This window comes from Ixodes scapularis, unplaced genomic scaffold (genome assembly GCF_016920785.2).
Source record: "Ixodes scapularis isolate PalLabHiFi unplaced genomic scaffold, ASM1692078v2 PGA_scaffold13__105_contigs__length_92229423, whole genome shotgun sequence".
Lineage (NCBI taxonomy): Eukaryota > Metazoa > Arthropoda > Arachnida > Ixodida > Ixodidae > Ixodes > Ixodes scapularis.
In genome coordinates this window covers 25245381-25262170 of record NW_024609839.1, presented here as the reverse complement: position 1 = coordinate 25262170, position 16790 = coordinate 25245381, and the positions used below count along the sequence as shown (strand labels likewise).

At 45.3% G+C, this 16790-nt stretch overlaps 1 protein-coding gene across 1 annotated transcript in view; it reads right to left on the bottom strand.

Moving 5' to 3' along the window:
• Positions 1–303: 303 nt before the first annotated feature.
• LOC8043108 (gem-associated protein 8) overlaps positions 304–16790 on the bottom strand; it is a 34041-nt gene continuing 17554 nt past the window's right edge. Inside the window, exons 4-5 of the mRNA XM_029995786.3 lie at positions 11138–11191; positions 304–4840 (exon numbers count right to left, since the gene is read on the bottom strand). Of these exons, the coding sequence (XP_029851646.2) occupies positions 4638–4840; positions 11138–11191 (257 nt within the window). The 3' untranslated portion in view covers positions 304–4637. The remainder of the gene's footprint in view (positions 4841–11137; positions 11192–16790) is intronic.

Sequence of the window (16790 nt, the reverse complement as noted above, 5' to 3'; positions counted from 1 at the left end):
GCACCGAGTAAATGAAACTGGGTAAACAAAGCGGAGATCATTCGAAAGGTAAAAACTCTTGCTGCGAACTTCCTTCCCCAAATAGCATATTCTCTGCAGAAAAAAACTGATTATACTTTTCACTACTCTCAACAGAGGTGCGATCAACCTTCAAAATCTCTGACCAAGGACATGTTCTACCTGGTAACAGTTGTGCCAAAGAAACATTAAATTGTGAGAGCGTTATGGTTTATTCAAATGGTACACAATAATGAAATTTTCATCATGTACCATTGCCAGAAGTAGCAGAGGCTTGCAACAGCATACTAAAACTTTTAATGAACCTTCTTCTCACACATCCTTTATTCAAGTTGCCATATGTGTACAGCAATTGTCAGACATAAAATCTCACACACAAAAGAATGTGAGTGTGTGTGATAAACACACGGCAATTTAAAAACTTAATCAAACACATAGTCACACCTTACAAACTGTTTCGAGCGGACACAAATAAAGTATGTACAGGGTAGGGCACCTGCCCACACTCAGCCTTGGACAAGAATGTACATTGTTCCACTAAAGAAGCACTCCTACATAGGAAGCTGGGACACATGGCAGCTACCCATCAGAATGCTCTTTACACGCATTGCATCACTCACTGGGAAAGATGAGTTGATAAAATCACCAATTGAACAAAACCTGTATCTGGGAAATGTCAAAATCTGACCCTTGCATGCTCTCAGAAAGGCATGATCACACACAAACTGCACCCTTGATTAACTGTTCACCAACCAACAATGCAAAGCTGCACACCAGAGCTGAATAAAAAGTTGATGCCTTACTAAACGTCCATGTTATGAACGTGCTTATACAGTGATGTCTCGTTAATATGGACACCTCCGTTCCCACAAAAAATCGTCCATAATGCGAGTTGTCCATATTGAGACAAAAATGCATGTATTCTCCCGGTTGGTCCCCGAAGGTGGTGTCCATGTAGCAGGGTATCCATATCAGCAGGGTCCATATTAACGAGACATGACTATATTTGCAATGTTGGTACAGCTTGGGAGTTTGTGCAACCATGCTGCACATTATATTGCCTCGTGGCAGAAAGATTTCAGCTAGCAGTCATAAGTACCGTAAAGAATGGCGGTGACAAGAGTGTCTCAGCACGGTTCATATCTAGGGTGGCACAAGCGAACCCGACATTCTGAAACAAACCGAGAAAAATTGGCACCTGCTCAAAGAAAGTTCAAACTCTCACAGAATGCGCAACGAGCAGTTCAGTCTTGGCGTGTGAAATTTCAAGGGATAGTTCTCCTTCTGTAAAAATAGAGAGCAACAAACCTGCTAAAGTCAATGTTGGGCACGTTCGCAGAAGACTGAGTTAGTGGCGAAATTAACTTGTGTCGCCACCCCCCGATAGGCGAAGCAAGCAGACGACAGAGTGCGTCGTCTGCTCCCTGCCCCCATCAGGAGACGGTGCCGCAAGTAAATAGCCTCGCTGACTTGGTCGTCTGCAAATGCAACCAACCTTGACTTTGGCAAGTTTGTTGCCCTCACTTTTTTCAGGTAGAGAACTAACTACACCTTGAAATTTCACACGGTAAGACTGTCCCGGTCAGTGCACATTCAATGAAAGTTTGAGGTTTCTTTGCACAGACACCAATTTTTCTGGCTCGTTTTACAGCGTAAGGTTCGCTTGTGCCACTCTAAATATATTCGAGTGTTGATCTCCCGGAGAATGCAGCCCCCTTCCAATTTCTAAAAAATTTTGTTGTAGTATTACTTAACAAATAGGTCAACAAACAAAGTTTTAAAGAGAGAACAATGGTACTTAGGGTTGTTCTTACACTAAAGTTTAAGCAAGATTGCTAACAAAATGAATTCGGCATTTCCATGAGCAACGTTTGGTTTGTTTACTGAGGTTAAGGTCACACACAAGCTGTTGATCACTGAACCCCATTGGACAAGTCAAAAAAATTAGTCTTCCTTGCATCGAGTGATTCCTGACTGGTGAAGATGAGTGGACCCCTCATTTTCTCTCGTAACAGGTCAGGTAGGAGTGTTACGGCACTTCAACATGGCATGCAATTATGGCTCGTCGTCCAGAACGGTTGTCTCTCTAGCTCCTTTCTGCAATATATGAGAGGGAGGGGGGGTACATTGAAGGGCCAGCTGTGTGAAGGATGTAATCTCTGGGATGATGAATGTCTATGACAAGTCAACTTCGGTTTCGAATTTGGCACAGAGAAATGGCGAGGGCCTTGAGGAGGACAAGTACTCCCTCGGGAACAGTATGTGCTACAAGGCGGTTCACAAAATGCCAACCTAAGTTTACCTGCAAATGCTATGCGTTCAAAGAAAAGAGGAGATGCTTATTAATGATTGCCACAAGATGTTCAGTTAGAAATTTGCTCGTTAAAGGCCCGTTCACAATCTTGCAACCGAGTACGACCGAGAGAGACGAGACCTGTCGAAACCTATTAAAATTTTTTAGGACGAGAGAACACACTGGCATCCTGGTGCCATCTATGCGGTGACCCTGGAACTGCATTTCACAAGAACCAAGGTTTTGCAGGATTTCCGAGGTCAGATGCGCGTAATACCTATAAGAAAGGCTCGTTTATAACATTGACAAAAGTTTTTTGAGCCAAGAAAGAAAGGATAATGCGCAAGGGAAATAGAAAATATGCCAGACCACCAGGTTTACACTGCTACCCAATAGATAACGCCAGTGTGTCCTCTTGTTGAACAAGATATTAAGAGGTTCCAAGGCACCCGGTTTTCTAAAAGGTCGCAAGTGTGTGAACGGGCCTTAATATGAGAAACTACTAAATAAATCGCATTTGAAACTCGACAAAAAAAAAAAAAAAGCTTGATCTGAAAGTTATGTTGCGGTATTGGCATTTCTTTGCCTATCAATGGAAAATTAGCAGCCATTAAAATGTGCCTCCGAGGTCTAAGTTGTTGTCACTATAATGCGGCAAAGAGTAGGCTCAAACACCGGCAGTACATTGAAATGGACGCATTTGCGAACATGCTTTAATTCTGACTATAAGCGACTTATTTTGTGGCTTCCAATAATGCTGTGCAATCATGTAATGAGGACATGCCTTTGTGTTTACGGATTATAAAGTTAATTAGTATTCACACTTAATTAAAAACTCAAGCGTCCCAAACACCACGCGTCCACGTCTTTCCTACGCAGTGCGTAACGTTTACAGGAAAACTTCCAATGGCATTTCGTGAAACTCTAGTGATTGGACGCAGCACAGTGTACTCCCGTAAGGTTCATACAAGTGCGGATATTTGACTCCTGCATTTGGCCCCTTAGCGAAACGGTGAACTCTAGAACCTTTTTTATTGTGAGCAAATCAATATGTTCGAAAATAAATTTTCTAGAAAAAAAATGTTTCTTTAGGAGTTCTGGAACGAGCTTCTACTTTGGACGTTGATGCCAAAATGGAGGCAGTTTTCGGGACCGCTGAAACGAGTCGCGCGACGAAGATAGTGCTCCAATAATTTTTGTATTTGAGAGGGGAGGGGGAAAAGTTTGTCTCGCAACGTAGGTACCCTTGCAGACAATATGAGCCGAGACACCAGACCCGGCCTTTTTCTACATCTGCGGGCCCCGCAAGCTCTGCTATCTTTCAATTTCTCAAAAAGTCAGAAGTACGGATCTCAGACATGCGTTCCATTCCTAAATCGCATCACACCGTTTTCAAAAGCCAGCAGGTACAGTGAAGAAACACAAAGGACTGTTTCGGCTCATAGTGTCTATGATAGTACACGAGCTATCCACATAATTAGGGGAAACATAGGCCTATGTTTCAAATTGTTTTGAAAAAATTTCAATTTTCAAATTTAAGGTTTTTGGTTTTAGGAATTATTTATTCACCCTTACAGTAAATTTGATAACCGTACGCCAAACAGTTATGTTGATATAAAGTATTTTCAACAGATTGTGAGGCAGTAAAAAAGTAAAGGAGTTCAATGTTTGAATGCATTTTTCTCAGTTCCACTTTTTTGCCGCAAATTTCATGCGGAGGAATCTATTGTTCGAAGGTAAAAGTATTCTGACACCGCTATCAAAATGTCTCTGAACTTATATTTACTGGGGGATAGCGCTATCCACTTTACCTTGTTTTAAATTGAAGTCCCAACTGAAAAAAAAGCTAAGTTTTCAAAAATTTACATAGGACAGAAATGCATCTCATTTTTCGAGGTAATAATTCTTTCTAAATTCATATTTGAGTTTGAAAAACAAAATAGTCCAAAGTTCCACATCCCCCACTTTATATTCAAGCTGTCCAAATGGTGCTTAATAGCTTCATTTGCACATCATAGATCTCTTAAAGAAGAATGACGCATCTTCTTATGCAGGTATCTAAAATTGTCTTAAAGAGTTGAAAGTTTGGACAATACACCTACATCTGATGTTAAATCTTCCCCGCACATTTCATTCCGATCACTCGGGTACTTCAGAAGTTAAAACTCTAGCCAGTGTCCCCCCTTAAAAAGAAGATGTTTCTTGGGAGTTCAGTGTCAATTCGACTGACAGCGTTCAAAGGCCGAGCTCGGGCAGTCCATCATACAAATACAGGCTCCAATAGTGAAGATGAAAAAAAAACAAAAAAACAATGTTGTTCTTGGTGCTACAACTTGAGCGGTATGTTGGGCCAGTGCTTGGGCTGCTTTGTGTCCCGGAAGCGGTCGCACGAGAGCTGCATGGCCGTCTCCATGCCGTGAATCATGGCCGCACTCTTGCCGTACAGGCTCTTCATCTCCGCCGTGCGCCGAGACAGCCGCTGTCCGGCCGACATCGGCCCGTCGTTGGGCCGGGGTCCCGACAAAGCTGCTGGCAGAAGGCAAGCGGACAAAGAGAGTGAGAAGACCCACGTAACCCCAACCCCGTCAGTGCTGTACGAGATCTCAGTCCGCACGTAGCAGAAAGGAACAAACTAAGAGCGCATGTCTCGCTTCCGCTTCGGCGCTCGTCCGGTCTGCTGCCCGCCTTTATCCTCGTTTTGCAAGAATGAAGAACGTCTTTGCAAGAATTTGCAAGAATAAACACACTTGCTTGCCCCCCCCCCCCATCGCCAGCTCGATTCACTAAAAGCGGTGTTTCCCAAACCGCGGGTTGCGACCGCAAAGGAGGTCGTGACAGATTCAGCGAGGGGTCACAAAAAAGCTCAGGAGCATAGAAAAAAAAAATCCAGACTTTGCTTTTCTTTTTTGCAGTGGCGCCGACGAAAAGAAAGTGCGGATCGCAAGAGCCGCGGTGCCTGTCGAATAAAATTTCCACCTCAATTTTGTGCATTTCTGTTTATGCACTCATATTGAAAAGCCAGTAGCATCGCGAAAGGCCAGAGATTGCAACCCAATATTTTTGGCAGGCTGCACGTTAATAGATACTCGTAATTTACGGCGCAGAAGAACAGTTCACACTGAAATATGCATGTCAGTAAAAAAGGAACCACTCATTCGGAGCTGGCTGTCAACTCAGTGTTACGTTTGGTCTTCTTCTTGTACACTGTTTGTACATCTATCACACTTTGTTATTTTCTATTTGTTGCTATTGTCGAGATCGGTTATAACAAAGTCAACGGGAACCAGAAATCACTTCGCTATATCCGCTATTTCGTTATAACCGACTTCGGTCAATGAAGTGCAAAAGAGAATGCGAAATCGTGATCGCTCCGCTGTAGCCGCTATTTCGTTATAACTTCGTTATAACCGGTCTCGGCAGTATAGTCAACCACGCTGCGGCTCGCGGCTCCCTCTGCTCCCTACTCCCTACCCCTAACCCCCCCCTCGGCCACCCTCCCAGTGACACAAGCACTTCCCCAAAAAGAGAAATGGAACGCGTTTTAAATCGAAAGACAGGTAGCGGTTTGGTAGTCTTGTGCTACTGCTATCTTACGTGCAGTTGGACTGCTTTTCACTCAAATAGATTGAAAGTTATTTCGAGTTTCATTTACTGCTCTAAACAAAAGTTTGAACCCCCCCCCCCCCCCCCCCGCGGCCCTTGGAAGTTTCGTGGTTTTGTTTGCGGCTCTTAGGCCGGGTCAGCCTAGCCACCCCTGGTATAGTCCGTTGCAACTCAAGAAGGTGGGGCGAGGAAAAGGAAGGCTGGGGAGTAGGAAGCAGACAGAACACTGCAGGAGTAAAGAAACCTCTTCCTCTATTTAAAGTTTTGTCTGCTTCCTCTTCCCCAACCTTCCTTTCTCTCACCCTGTTTTCTTGATTTGCAACTGACTACTATAGGTAAAAGAACTCTTTCTCAGACAAGGTAATAGAAGGTTGCTAACACATTTTTCGTCCAGCTTCACACTGATCTTGGACTCAATAATTTCTCGCGGGAGCTGTCGAAAGTTCCTGCTTATAATAGTGCAGTCTTTTAAGTCTGCTGAGCATCTGCTATCCCACCAAAGATGCCTAAATGTACAAAATTGATTTTTTTTTTTTTTTATCTTGTTGGGGTGTTCTCTTATGCGGTCATTTACACATCTTCTCTTTTGTCTTATGTTTTTTACCACTTAAGAGGGAGAAAGAGTATACTAAATGAATAGATAGCCAACTCGCCCAATCTTCCGTCTCAAGACATAAAAGAGAGTTTGAAAAACACAGTTGTATGTCATATTCAAATTTTCAACACACTTTCGATGCATATTTTCAATATACTTTTAGCGCACCATTTGTCGTAGCAGTACACTGCACATACCCCTAAGGGGTACACACACTCAAGGAATGTCTATGGGGAATCAGTCTGTTGGCTCGGGGAATGATTGTAAGGAGGCAGCACATCACGAACAGAGTATACATCTAAGACCACGTGACTGCGTAGTCTCGTTCGCCCTTTCGCCGCAGCAACGTCAGAATGTCGCTAGACACCATGTGTCCAGGCGTCGCGTGACCGGATGGCAGGTGACAAGGTAGCACGGCCCGAGAGCTCGTGACCACATAATTCGTGTGATTGGATTCTCCATCCTAAAGAGTTTGACAGGAGTCGAAGCATTTGTTTTATTACGCTTCTAGTAAGAGCCCGCTTAATCCATCCGATAAAAACTCCTCGGTAGCCTGTGTGCTTAGTCATTTACTATCTTCCCATCAGAGTTGATTGTAACCAGCCTTTTTATGCATTAGTGCATCGCATTAGGCTGTGGTCTGAAAGCGAAGATCCTATGCGCGGTGCCACGTTGGCTGATAAACGTATTGTCACGGGTGGTGACCAACGAACAATAAATAAACAGGAAGAAATAAACGTTTAATGTGGTGAACTTGTGCCAAAAATAAAAGGGTACAAAAGATAATAACAGAGCGTCGCATGTACATGCGTGGGCTTCTGGAATAATCGGTGTAGAAAGTTCGACGCGTAGAATATTCGGACCTCGAACAAGCAACAGGATTCTCGAATTTACCAGAATACTAGTCTGCAGGAATAAACAAAAAGATGCGTCGCTCCCAGGAATCGAACCCTGGCTTTTCACGTGGAAGCCAGGTACGATAACCGTTAGGCCACGCGCGCGCTGCCTACTTGGCCAGTTGCGCGCGCAGCAGTATCTTGTTCGTAGTGCTCGGACAGAAATACGGTTGAATTAAATCTGCGGTTCGCGGTGGTCCAGAACTTTCTATCTATTGAATGAAACTCTGGGGCTTTGTGTCCTATTGCTTGAATCCCAAAAAGGCACAAGATCATGCAATGCTGCCTACTACAGTATAGACCACTTACAACGTAACCGCTTATAGTGCAGGACCGGGTATAACGCGGTTTTTTTAAACCACCGGTTCACCTCCCATAGAACTCCATGTAATTACATACCGCTTAAAATGCAGGCGCGCGAAGGGAAATACCGGTTATAGTGCGGTTTTTGGCACAGCCCGCCGACCGCGCCGATGACCGGAGCAGCGAGCTCGCTTCCCTGTGCGACACTAGATAACGGCGCTGACGGCGCGAGCCGCAAACTGCACTCGCGGGGCAAGGAGGTTGCTCGAAAATGCGGGGAGAAGCGAAGACAGAGGCTTCAGTTGCCATAGCTACGGAGGGACGCACGCACGAGTCGTTCACGTGCGTGCGTCCCTCCGCTGCGTTGGAAACAAAGAAACAAACAACCGCAACGACAGACCAATCGCAGGTCGAGGAGAAGTGTTCGCGCGCGTTGCATGCCGGTGTGCCGGTCGCGGGCCGGCTGCTTCTATTCCGCAAACAAGGCGTCGGTTGTGATCGTCGTCGTAGACGGCGTGCATCTCATCATTCTGCGTAAAAGCGCTATTCTTGACTGTGAATTTTCGTTGTGTGTCGCTATGATAACCCAGCACGTACTAGAAGGGAAGATCCACCTACTCATGCGGCGATGTCGTGGCGGCGCTCTCAAGACGGCAAAAACGCCCGTGTCGTTGTGTTTGTTTACTTCGACTACAGTGGTGATTTCTAAGCATTTGTGTCCTCGAACACCGCCCGGATTTCTTATTTGGCGCATTTCATGCGTGTGCTCAAGTTCAAGGTATTACTGGCGCGTACCGTAAGAAGGATGCGAATTTTCACGCGTTTTCATCGGCGAAAAGTGATTAGGGTTAGCAATCCTGAACGCTCGCAACGTCCGTCCGCAACCCGCGATGCCGTTAAAAGGCTGCGCCAGGCAAAAGCCGCTAATTTTTTTTAAAATGTGTGACACACTTGAGACATAACTGTACTAGTCTATTGAAATAAAGACTTTCCTCAAACTAAGCTTATTTTTTCATCTAACATAAAATAAATTCTTTTACAAAGGTAAGTTGTCTCATGGCACATATTTTGCCCTGAAAAATTTATGTTTTGGTTATAGTGCGGTAGCGCTTATAGTGCGGATTTTCGCGACTCCCGAGACATACGTTATATGCGGTCTACACTGTAGTAGTAAAAGACGTCACCAGAGACACTTCATACTATTGTGCAGTTTAGATACCACAAGAGCCCACGTCCTTGGTTCGTAGCTATGGCAAAAATGAGGAGGGAGTGTGTTAACTCCTTCCTGACCACGGGAAAAGTAGCAATTTTCGAAGGATTCATGAAACCGCTTTTATTTTCCTAACTAATTTGTGTATGAAGCAATATGACACATCAAAATGTGGCCAATTGTTGTCCTTTCAAAAGGAACAGAGGTTGGTATAATGTGGGATAAAGATGTTAAAATTCAACTTCTTCAAGATATAGCACATGCGGAAGGCGTATAAATGCTGAAACTGCTAATGCTGTGCCAAATTAAACGACAAATAAGAACACTTCCGATATATAGAAAGTAGGCCCCATACCTATGGCTATTACTTCTGAAAGTTACTGTACTCTAACGTTGTCTATTTTTGGTTCGTCGGAGAGCTAGCCTCTGTAACACATGTGCTTTTCAACAAAGGAATGCTTATATTGGTGAAGCACGAATAGTACACCTCACATTCCCTGCAGGGTTCTTTCTTTGTGTTCTACCTTGGTTTTGTGAGAGCCTTGATTTCAGTTCCTTCATGTTTAGCATTTTTGTCCATGTTGTTGGGACCATGAAGCATACACGCCGGCTCGGGACAGCATTGGAAATTGTGTTCCACAAGATTGTGAAACACAAAGCTCCGCACTAAATTTAATTTCTCAACGGCACTTGGGAACCTTCGATCACCGCTAATCGATGGCCTATAAGCGCAATCGGGAAAGAGGTAATGCATTGGAGCTTAGAGTGCATGAGGCGAATGCTCGTGCTGCATGACCCCGGGGACCCTGGGTTCAAGCCCCACTCCTGCCCGTTTCAGTCCAGACGAACATCGTACCGGCCTGCGGTCAAGTATCACCACTGCGTGACGCACAGTAAAGACCCCAGGCTAGTAGTTGTACTGCGCTGGCTAAATTTCTCGTCTACAGCCGAGACACCAGACGCCCATTCAAGCCGACTAACCTCCCGCCATATAAACAAACATGCAACACAATTACATGGAGCAAACAATGTACAATTATAACGGGGTCCGACGTGACCCGACCGAATGGTCAGCCGCCTTTTTTAGGACGGTCACGAGAAACACGCCAACATCACCGACGTACAATGCCGATGGAGCTTCGAGGTAGGGCAGCAAAGTTGAGTAAAAATAAAGTAAACAAAAAACAAAAGCACAATGTCCACGGCATGGCGTCAGTGTTGGCCACGCTTCTATACTCCGTTTCACCTTCAGTCCGAGTGCAGCGGACGCTAGGAGCCATCCCAGCCATTCCAGCGTTGAGAGAGAGTCCTGTGACCTTGAGCTCCCTGTGTCGCTCTGCCCAACCGGCAGGTCACGCGATTTTGTCCTGGCGCTGGATCGGCTAGGGTAGCTCGTGGTGTCCACTGCACTCGGACTGAAGGTGGAACGGAGTATAGGCATCCACTAAATAGTGTATTATGCCGACTCGTCACACGACGGACTTCGATGCTCAATCTAACAAACGTACAGAAGTATTCGGAAGGTGCAATGGTTTTGTCAGATGACGCGGAAGCAAACGGCATTAATATTTCCCTAAGGCTCGCTTCAGACAGAGCAATTTCTCCCAGCAACTTGGTGTCGCAACACCGGCGTTCACGCGCGCAACCAATGGCTACATTTGCCATCGTCATTATTACATTTTATTTTTCTCACACTATTTAGACACACAGTTATGCACCATAAATGTGTTTTTATACCTTTAAATGGCATTGAGAGTACTAACTCATCTTTCTGAAACGGTACATTTTCAAAAACAATCAATTTAAAACCAGCACCGTGTCTTTAGTTGTCATCATCATCAAAACGGGGTGTTGCGCAAAAATACTGCGTCCCCGATTGGCCGCTGCCACATCAAACGTCTCAGAGTTGCTCGTCCGTTTCGAGCCGCACATGCTCCGAGCAATTTGCGTCGCACTAGGGAAACCTAGGGAACAACTCACCAGCAACACCGAAATTGCTGGGAAAGTCACCCGGTCTCAAGCAGGCCTAAGAAAAGTTAAAAGGAGCACACGAAAGAAAAAGAAAAGATATAAAAGAAAGGAATAATAGGAAAATGAGTTTGGTTACATTACAAGGCTGCCGGGAGGTATTTACACCTTTCGGTCACACGACGCCGGCGACGCACCGCAGCTCGCAAAGCCGAAAAACGTGCCGCAGAAGTGAAACAACGATGACTCACTGCTGCCCTCTTCCCTTGCCTTGTCTTCGTTGTCTCTGGACTCCCTGGCTGCTCCTGGAAAGTGGCAAAGAAAAACGATGAGTCGACCACAGTGCTTCGTTCCACCGTAGCTCGGCAGACGGCAAAGTCTACGGTTTCGGTGAGCCAATCGGCGCGTTGGAGGGGGACATGTGACTACTGTAAAAACTTGAGAGAGCGCTCACCTAACATCAAGAGCAAATCGGCTGAAAATATGAAGTGGGTAACTCTCAGTGTACAATCAAGAAAAGTTATAAAAAATTGTTATTTTTAAGTCGTGCCCCTTCCAAACTTATTATGGTGACAGGAGGCAACGAAGCAAAGATGACTGTACTTCCAAGTTAGCAGTGTTTGCTTATATCCCACCATAGCGAACTAGCCACATTTCCGCCGAGGCCATCATTGATTTCAACACTACTATTACTAAGAGTGGGCTAGCTTTCGGCGTTTAAAAAAATATAGCTGATCAAGTCAACAATAGGAGTGGGCTATCTTTCGAGGGTGAGGCATCTCTCGGGATTTTACGGTATACTCCATCTCGCCACTTGCGCGCAGTGCTGTCTAAGCCATCGGTAGGAGAAAGGAAAGCCCGTCGCTCTGGATGGATCGAACGGGCCGTAGTGTTTGCTCTTTGCCGAGTTATGGTGGAACATGGTATAGAACATAATTACGAAGACCTCCGGGACCGAAACGGTAGAAGGACAGCACAAATACAAAGTCCCAAACTCAGCTGAAATTTATTCGACGGGAGATTGCTTAAAGGTGCGGCGCAACAACACTGGGTTTAAACGATTTCCCCTTTACGCAGCTTGCTGGCACTATACTCCGTGTCACTAGTTGCATGCAGTACAGACGAAGGCAGCGCCGGGCAAGAGGAGAAAGGGTAAACACTAGGAAGGCTGGGGAGAAGGAGAGTAACCTCCTCTCCTCTCTAACGTTTTTAGTGCTCTTTCTTTTTCCCCTCGCTCTCCTCTCCCGTCACGCCTTCCTAATGCTCGCCCCTTCTCTCTTCACGTGGCACTGCGTTCGCCTGCGCTGCACAGAACCAGTGACACGAACTTTAGTGTGACCTGAGAAGACTCGCACGAAACGCATCTGACCCGGGATTTTCCTTGTTGCAGTGTAATTTCGTGGAAAAGAGCAGACTTTTTCCTTCATTTACCTCTTCGTGAAACATGATCACATACCATATTTACTTGATCCTAGGGTGACCGCGTTCGTTAACGCAGGGGCAACTTTGCACATTGCCCCGCGGAAAAAAATAAAGCTACGAACGTAATGCGAGGCTAAGTGGGGAAAAATTAACACTACGGTACTTTACTCCATTTGCTCGGAACACCTGCGAAAGTTCCGAAACAAACCCACACGCTACCAACCGGACCATTTAAACTTAAAGACCACCGAGCCAGTTGAATTCACCCTAACGTCAAGTACGGAGGTTAACACCACGAGAATCGCATAGACGGCCGGTTTTTATGTATTTTAATCTGGATTACATAGTTCACATTTCAAGCATCGCGAAGTATGCGTTGCCAGCACTAGAATGAAAACCGCGGGTACCCAAAAGGTTGCAGTTGTTAAGGTTGCAGTTGTTTCAAAATGGCGGCACCGATCGGGTTATTTTTGCGGACATTCGATTATGACGCAGGAATCAACTTTAAAACACAAAATTAAAAAAAAATCTTCAGGTTACATTTAGTTAGTTACGGTAGTCACGGGCACTGCAGTTTCGTCACGGTCATGGGGGTTGGCGATATCTGAATGTGGCTAATAGATTCGACATGAGCACCATGTTAACACTCGATTCGGGCTCGTGATGATCAATGCCTCAACAAGCATTCCAGCAGTGGCTTCTGTCCAGTCGCTGCAATAAGGGCCAAACTTTAACGATGCCCGAAACTCGGCCCATGCCCTCCACAATGTCAAAATCAGCGCGTGGCCGTGATATGAACACTGGCGTCATGTTATTAGTGCCTGGCCACCGTTTGTTCCGACTGCAAGTTGGAATAATTGCTGCTCGTTTCTCCCTAATTTTTTTCTGCAATTGCCACTGCTTAGAGAGAAAACCGAATGCATGTTGTGTAGGTTATGAAAGTAGAGGATTGATTGTGATTGGTTTCAATATCTCCACTCTAAATGGAGAAGTCGTTGCATTGCCTCTTCATTAAGTACAGTCAAATCTCGTTAATTCAAACTCGAGGTGGACCAAAAATTTGTTTTAATAAAGCAAAGTTTTGAATTACCAGGAGTTTGATTTACCGGGACATGGGACCTGCATGTTAGTTTGATATATCCACAAGCGTGAATTAAGAGAGTTTGAATTAACGAGATTCTACTGTAGTACCCAAACACAAAAAAGACACGAAGAAATGAAATAAAAACAGTACACTAAAACCACCCTCTTTACAGAAACAAATGAAAGATGCATTACATTAACCAAAAAAAAAAAGGTTCTCCTTATTTTGCTAAATTTATACCAGCTTGCTTGCGCTCTTATTTTTGTTCAACTACTAGACCGGCACTGCAAACACCGACACCAAGCAGATCACCGACAATTAATCGCTGATGAGTGATTTCATAATGGCATTAGTAGACCTACATGAAGTTACTATTACGGGGACAGTTCGATTGCTTTTCTGAGAGAACAAAACTGCTGGAAATCATTATTCTCAGTTGTCTTGTTCTTGGTTAAAGGCTGACATCCACTTTGCACTTTCTACTCTTGACCAAGGTTGTATGTCAGTCTTTAACCCTTTGTGATCACAGGTCAGGCATGGCTCAACATTGGAGAAACGCGTTTCCGGTCAGTTGTTGGATGTCGCCCGACACGCGACTGCCGCTCTCGTTTAAACTTATTCCTCCGTGCTTTTTGACTGGGTTGGTGGCGCCATCTCTCAGCACGTTTCTTTAACACTTCATTGTTTCTATAGTTTGAGTTTTTTTCCAATAGAGGGCAGAAGCGCTCGTGAGCGGTGGAGGCGCGGGCCGTTTCGAATTTCGCTGGCTGGAAAAAAACATGGCAGCGTTAGCGCCACGCTCCTTTTATGGAAACTCATCGCATGATTTCGTGGAGAGTGATGGCGATTTTAGTGAAGAGGACAATAATGTGCCTCCATCAGACGACGATGAAACCTCCTCTGCTGACTGCATTGACAGTAGCGACGAAGAAGTGAGCGTACCAGACAACAACAGTGGACCCTCATCTCCACGTACACCAGCGTTGTCCTCGTGGACTGCCAACACACACAATCTCCCAGACTTCCCTGGTGTAGCGTTCACCATTCAACCCTGGACCACAGGTGGGATCATCAAATCTCGGCTCCGAACTTCAGTTTTTTCAGTTATTTTTTACTGATGAACTCATAGAAGAAATTGTCCAAGAAACGAACCGGCATGCCCAAGAGAAAATTTCGTCCATGGATTCGCTCACTGAGCAATCGATATAGAAAAGTTGGGAAGACACTTCTGTAGAAGAGTTTAAGGTTTTCCTCGGTGTTCTCATGAACATGGCCCTCAATCCCAAGCCGGACATCGAGGAATATTTTAGCCAAGAAATTTTGAAGAAGATGCCATTTTTTCCCGCTGTGTTCACTCGCACACGATTTCTGCAGATATTTTGGATGCTGCACGTCTCTCCACCTCCACAGGGTCCCTCGCACCAGCCGACACGAGGTAGCAAGGTGAGGAACATTGTGAACTACATCGACACGAAATACCGTGAGCATTTCAAGCCCGGTCCAAAGATTTGTGTCGATGAGAGTACAGTTGGCTTCAAGGGCAGGGTCTCATTCAAATGCTACAACCCGTAGAAACCAACTAAGTGGGGCCTCCGTGTCTATGTACTCGCCGACTGTAGAACAGGTTACGTGTCAGTATTTCAGCCCTACTACTGTAGCACGACAACAGAGAGCCTCTGCCGGCCAGACCTCCCCTTCACATGTCGGACCGTCCTGCACCTCCTCGAAAAAGTGCAATGCACTTCACTCGGAAGCAGGTACCCCCTCTATACGGACAGGCTTTACACGTCCCCACAACTGGCTGAGAAGCTGCTCTCTCAGGACGTTATGCTCACTGGCAACGTCATGACCAACAGGAAGCAAATGCCCCAGCAGCTAAATAAGATGAAGAAGGGTGACGTGGCAGCGTATCAAAAGGGTGACTCATACATGGCCCTGGCTTGGCAAGATAAGTGCCAAGTTACAGTGCTGAGCTCAGCACACAATCCCTCGACGAAGCCTGTGACAAGGAAACAAGCACACGGCCAAGCTGTGACACTGGACAAGCCAGTAGGCATTTGTGACTTTACAGAAAACATGGGAGCTGTTGATCGAGCCGACCACTACTGCACGAGTTACGCATTCTGCCGCAAGTCCCTCAAGGGGTGGAGGAAGCTTTTCTTTTGGATCCTTGAGGTTGCCATCGTCAATAGCTTCCAGCTAATGCAGATGCAACAGGCTGCTCAGAGACTGAAGGGGCAAAGGCACCCCCAGTACCGCCATAAGCTGATCGAACAGCTGGTCGGGGACTTGCGAGTGCGACCCAAGAAAAGAAGACGGGCATCACAATCCGACACTGAGGAGAGATTAGATGGAAGGCAGCACTTCATATACAAGCTACAAGAACGTACCAGCAAAGACTGCACAGCGTGCCCCAATCGAAAGACGAAAGGAGGCAGAAGTGGATAATTTTTCTACAGCAAGACTTGGACAAAGAACCCCGGTCTGCACCCCGGAGAATGCTCAGAAAAATAACACACTTTGTCGGAGTATCGCTAGAGAGCACAGGAACGCAGAAGCACTTCGAAAATAAATATTTCTTGTTACCTCTGTATGCTGCAGTAATTTTTCGTTCTTCTGGCTAATGCGCCCAAAATAATATCTGACCGGAACCACCGTCAAGTTGGTCAGACTGGAACCACCGTCAAGTTGGTCAGACTATCTGACCGCAAAGGGTAAAGAAATCTGCACTTCCGGCAATCTTTTCCATGTGCAATTTTCAAATCACGGAAAAAATATGCAGAAACTGGTCAAATAATATAGAAAAACATTGCATTCTTACAAATTCTTTGAGGTATTCCAGCCTCTGATAGCACCAAAAATACTGCAATTGTAGCATGACCCATAAGATCAACAATTAAAAAGTTAAGTGACAGGTTTTAGTTTATTAGCCAACTTGCTGTAACGGTTATTTCCTTATCTAATGTCTGCCAAACCTGATAAATACACGGTGAAAACAGCACCCAGAATACCCTGACCTATTGTGTTTTTTTTTATAGAAATCTGTCATAATGAACATAAAAACCCCCGTATAAAGACAGAATTAGGCAAAATTTACTTCTTCTCGGTCAGCACATCTGAGCATACATGCATTGTTTGCTAGTCATGTCTAAGGTTGTTTGTCCATACACACACACATATAGACGGTCCGAGAAATACTGTGATGACAAAGGTGAACTTGAGCCTTTAAAGTTCCCACAATTTAATGGGTGCAAAATTCCTCCGCTCAATTCGCACGAAATTAGGGCTGTAAAAGTAAAGGGCCTTTAATCGAAGCAAAAAAAATTGCGGTGGCTTAGCTCGGCTATGCCAGGATATACGTAGCGTGAGCTTATGTGCACAAAATGAGAGGCGCTAGC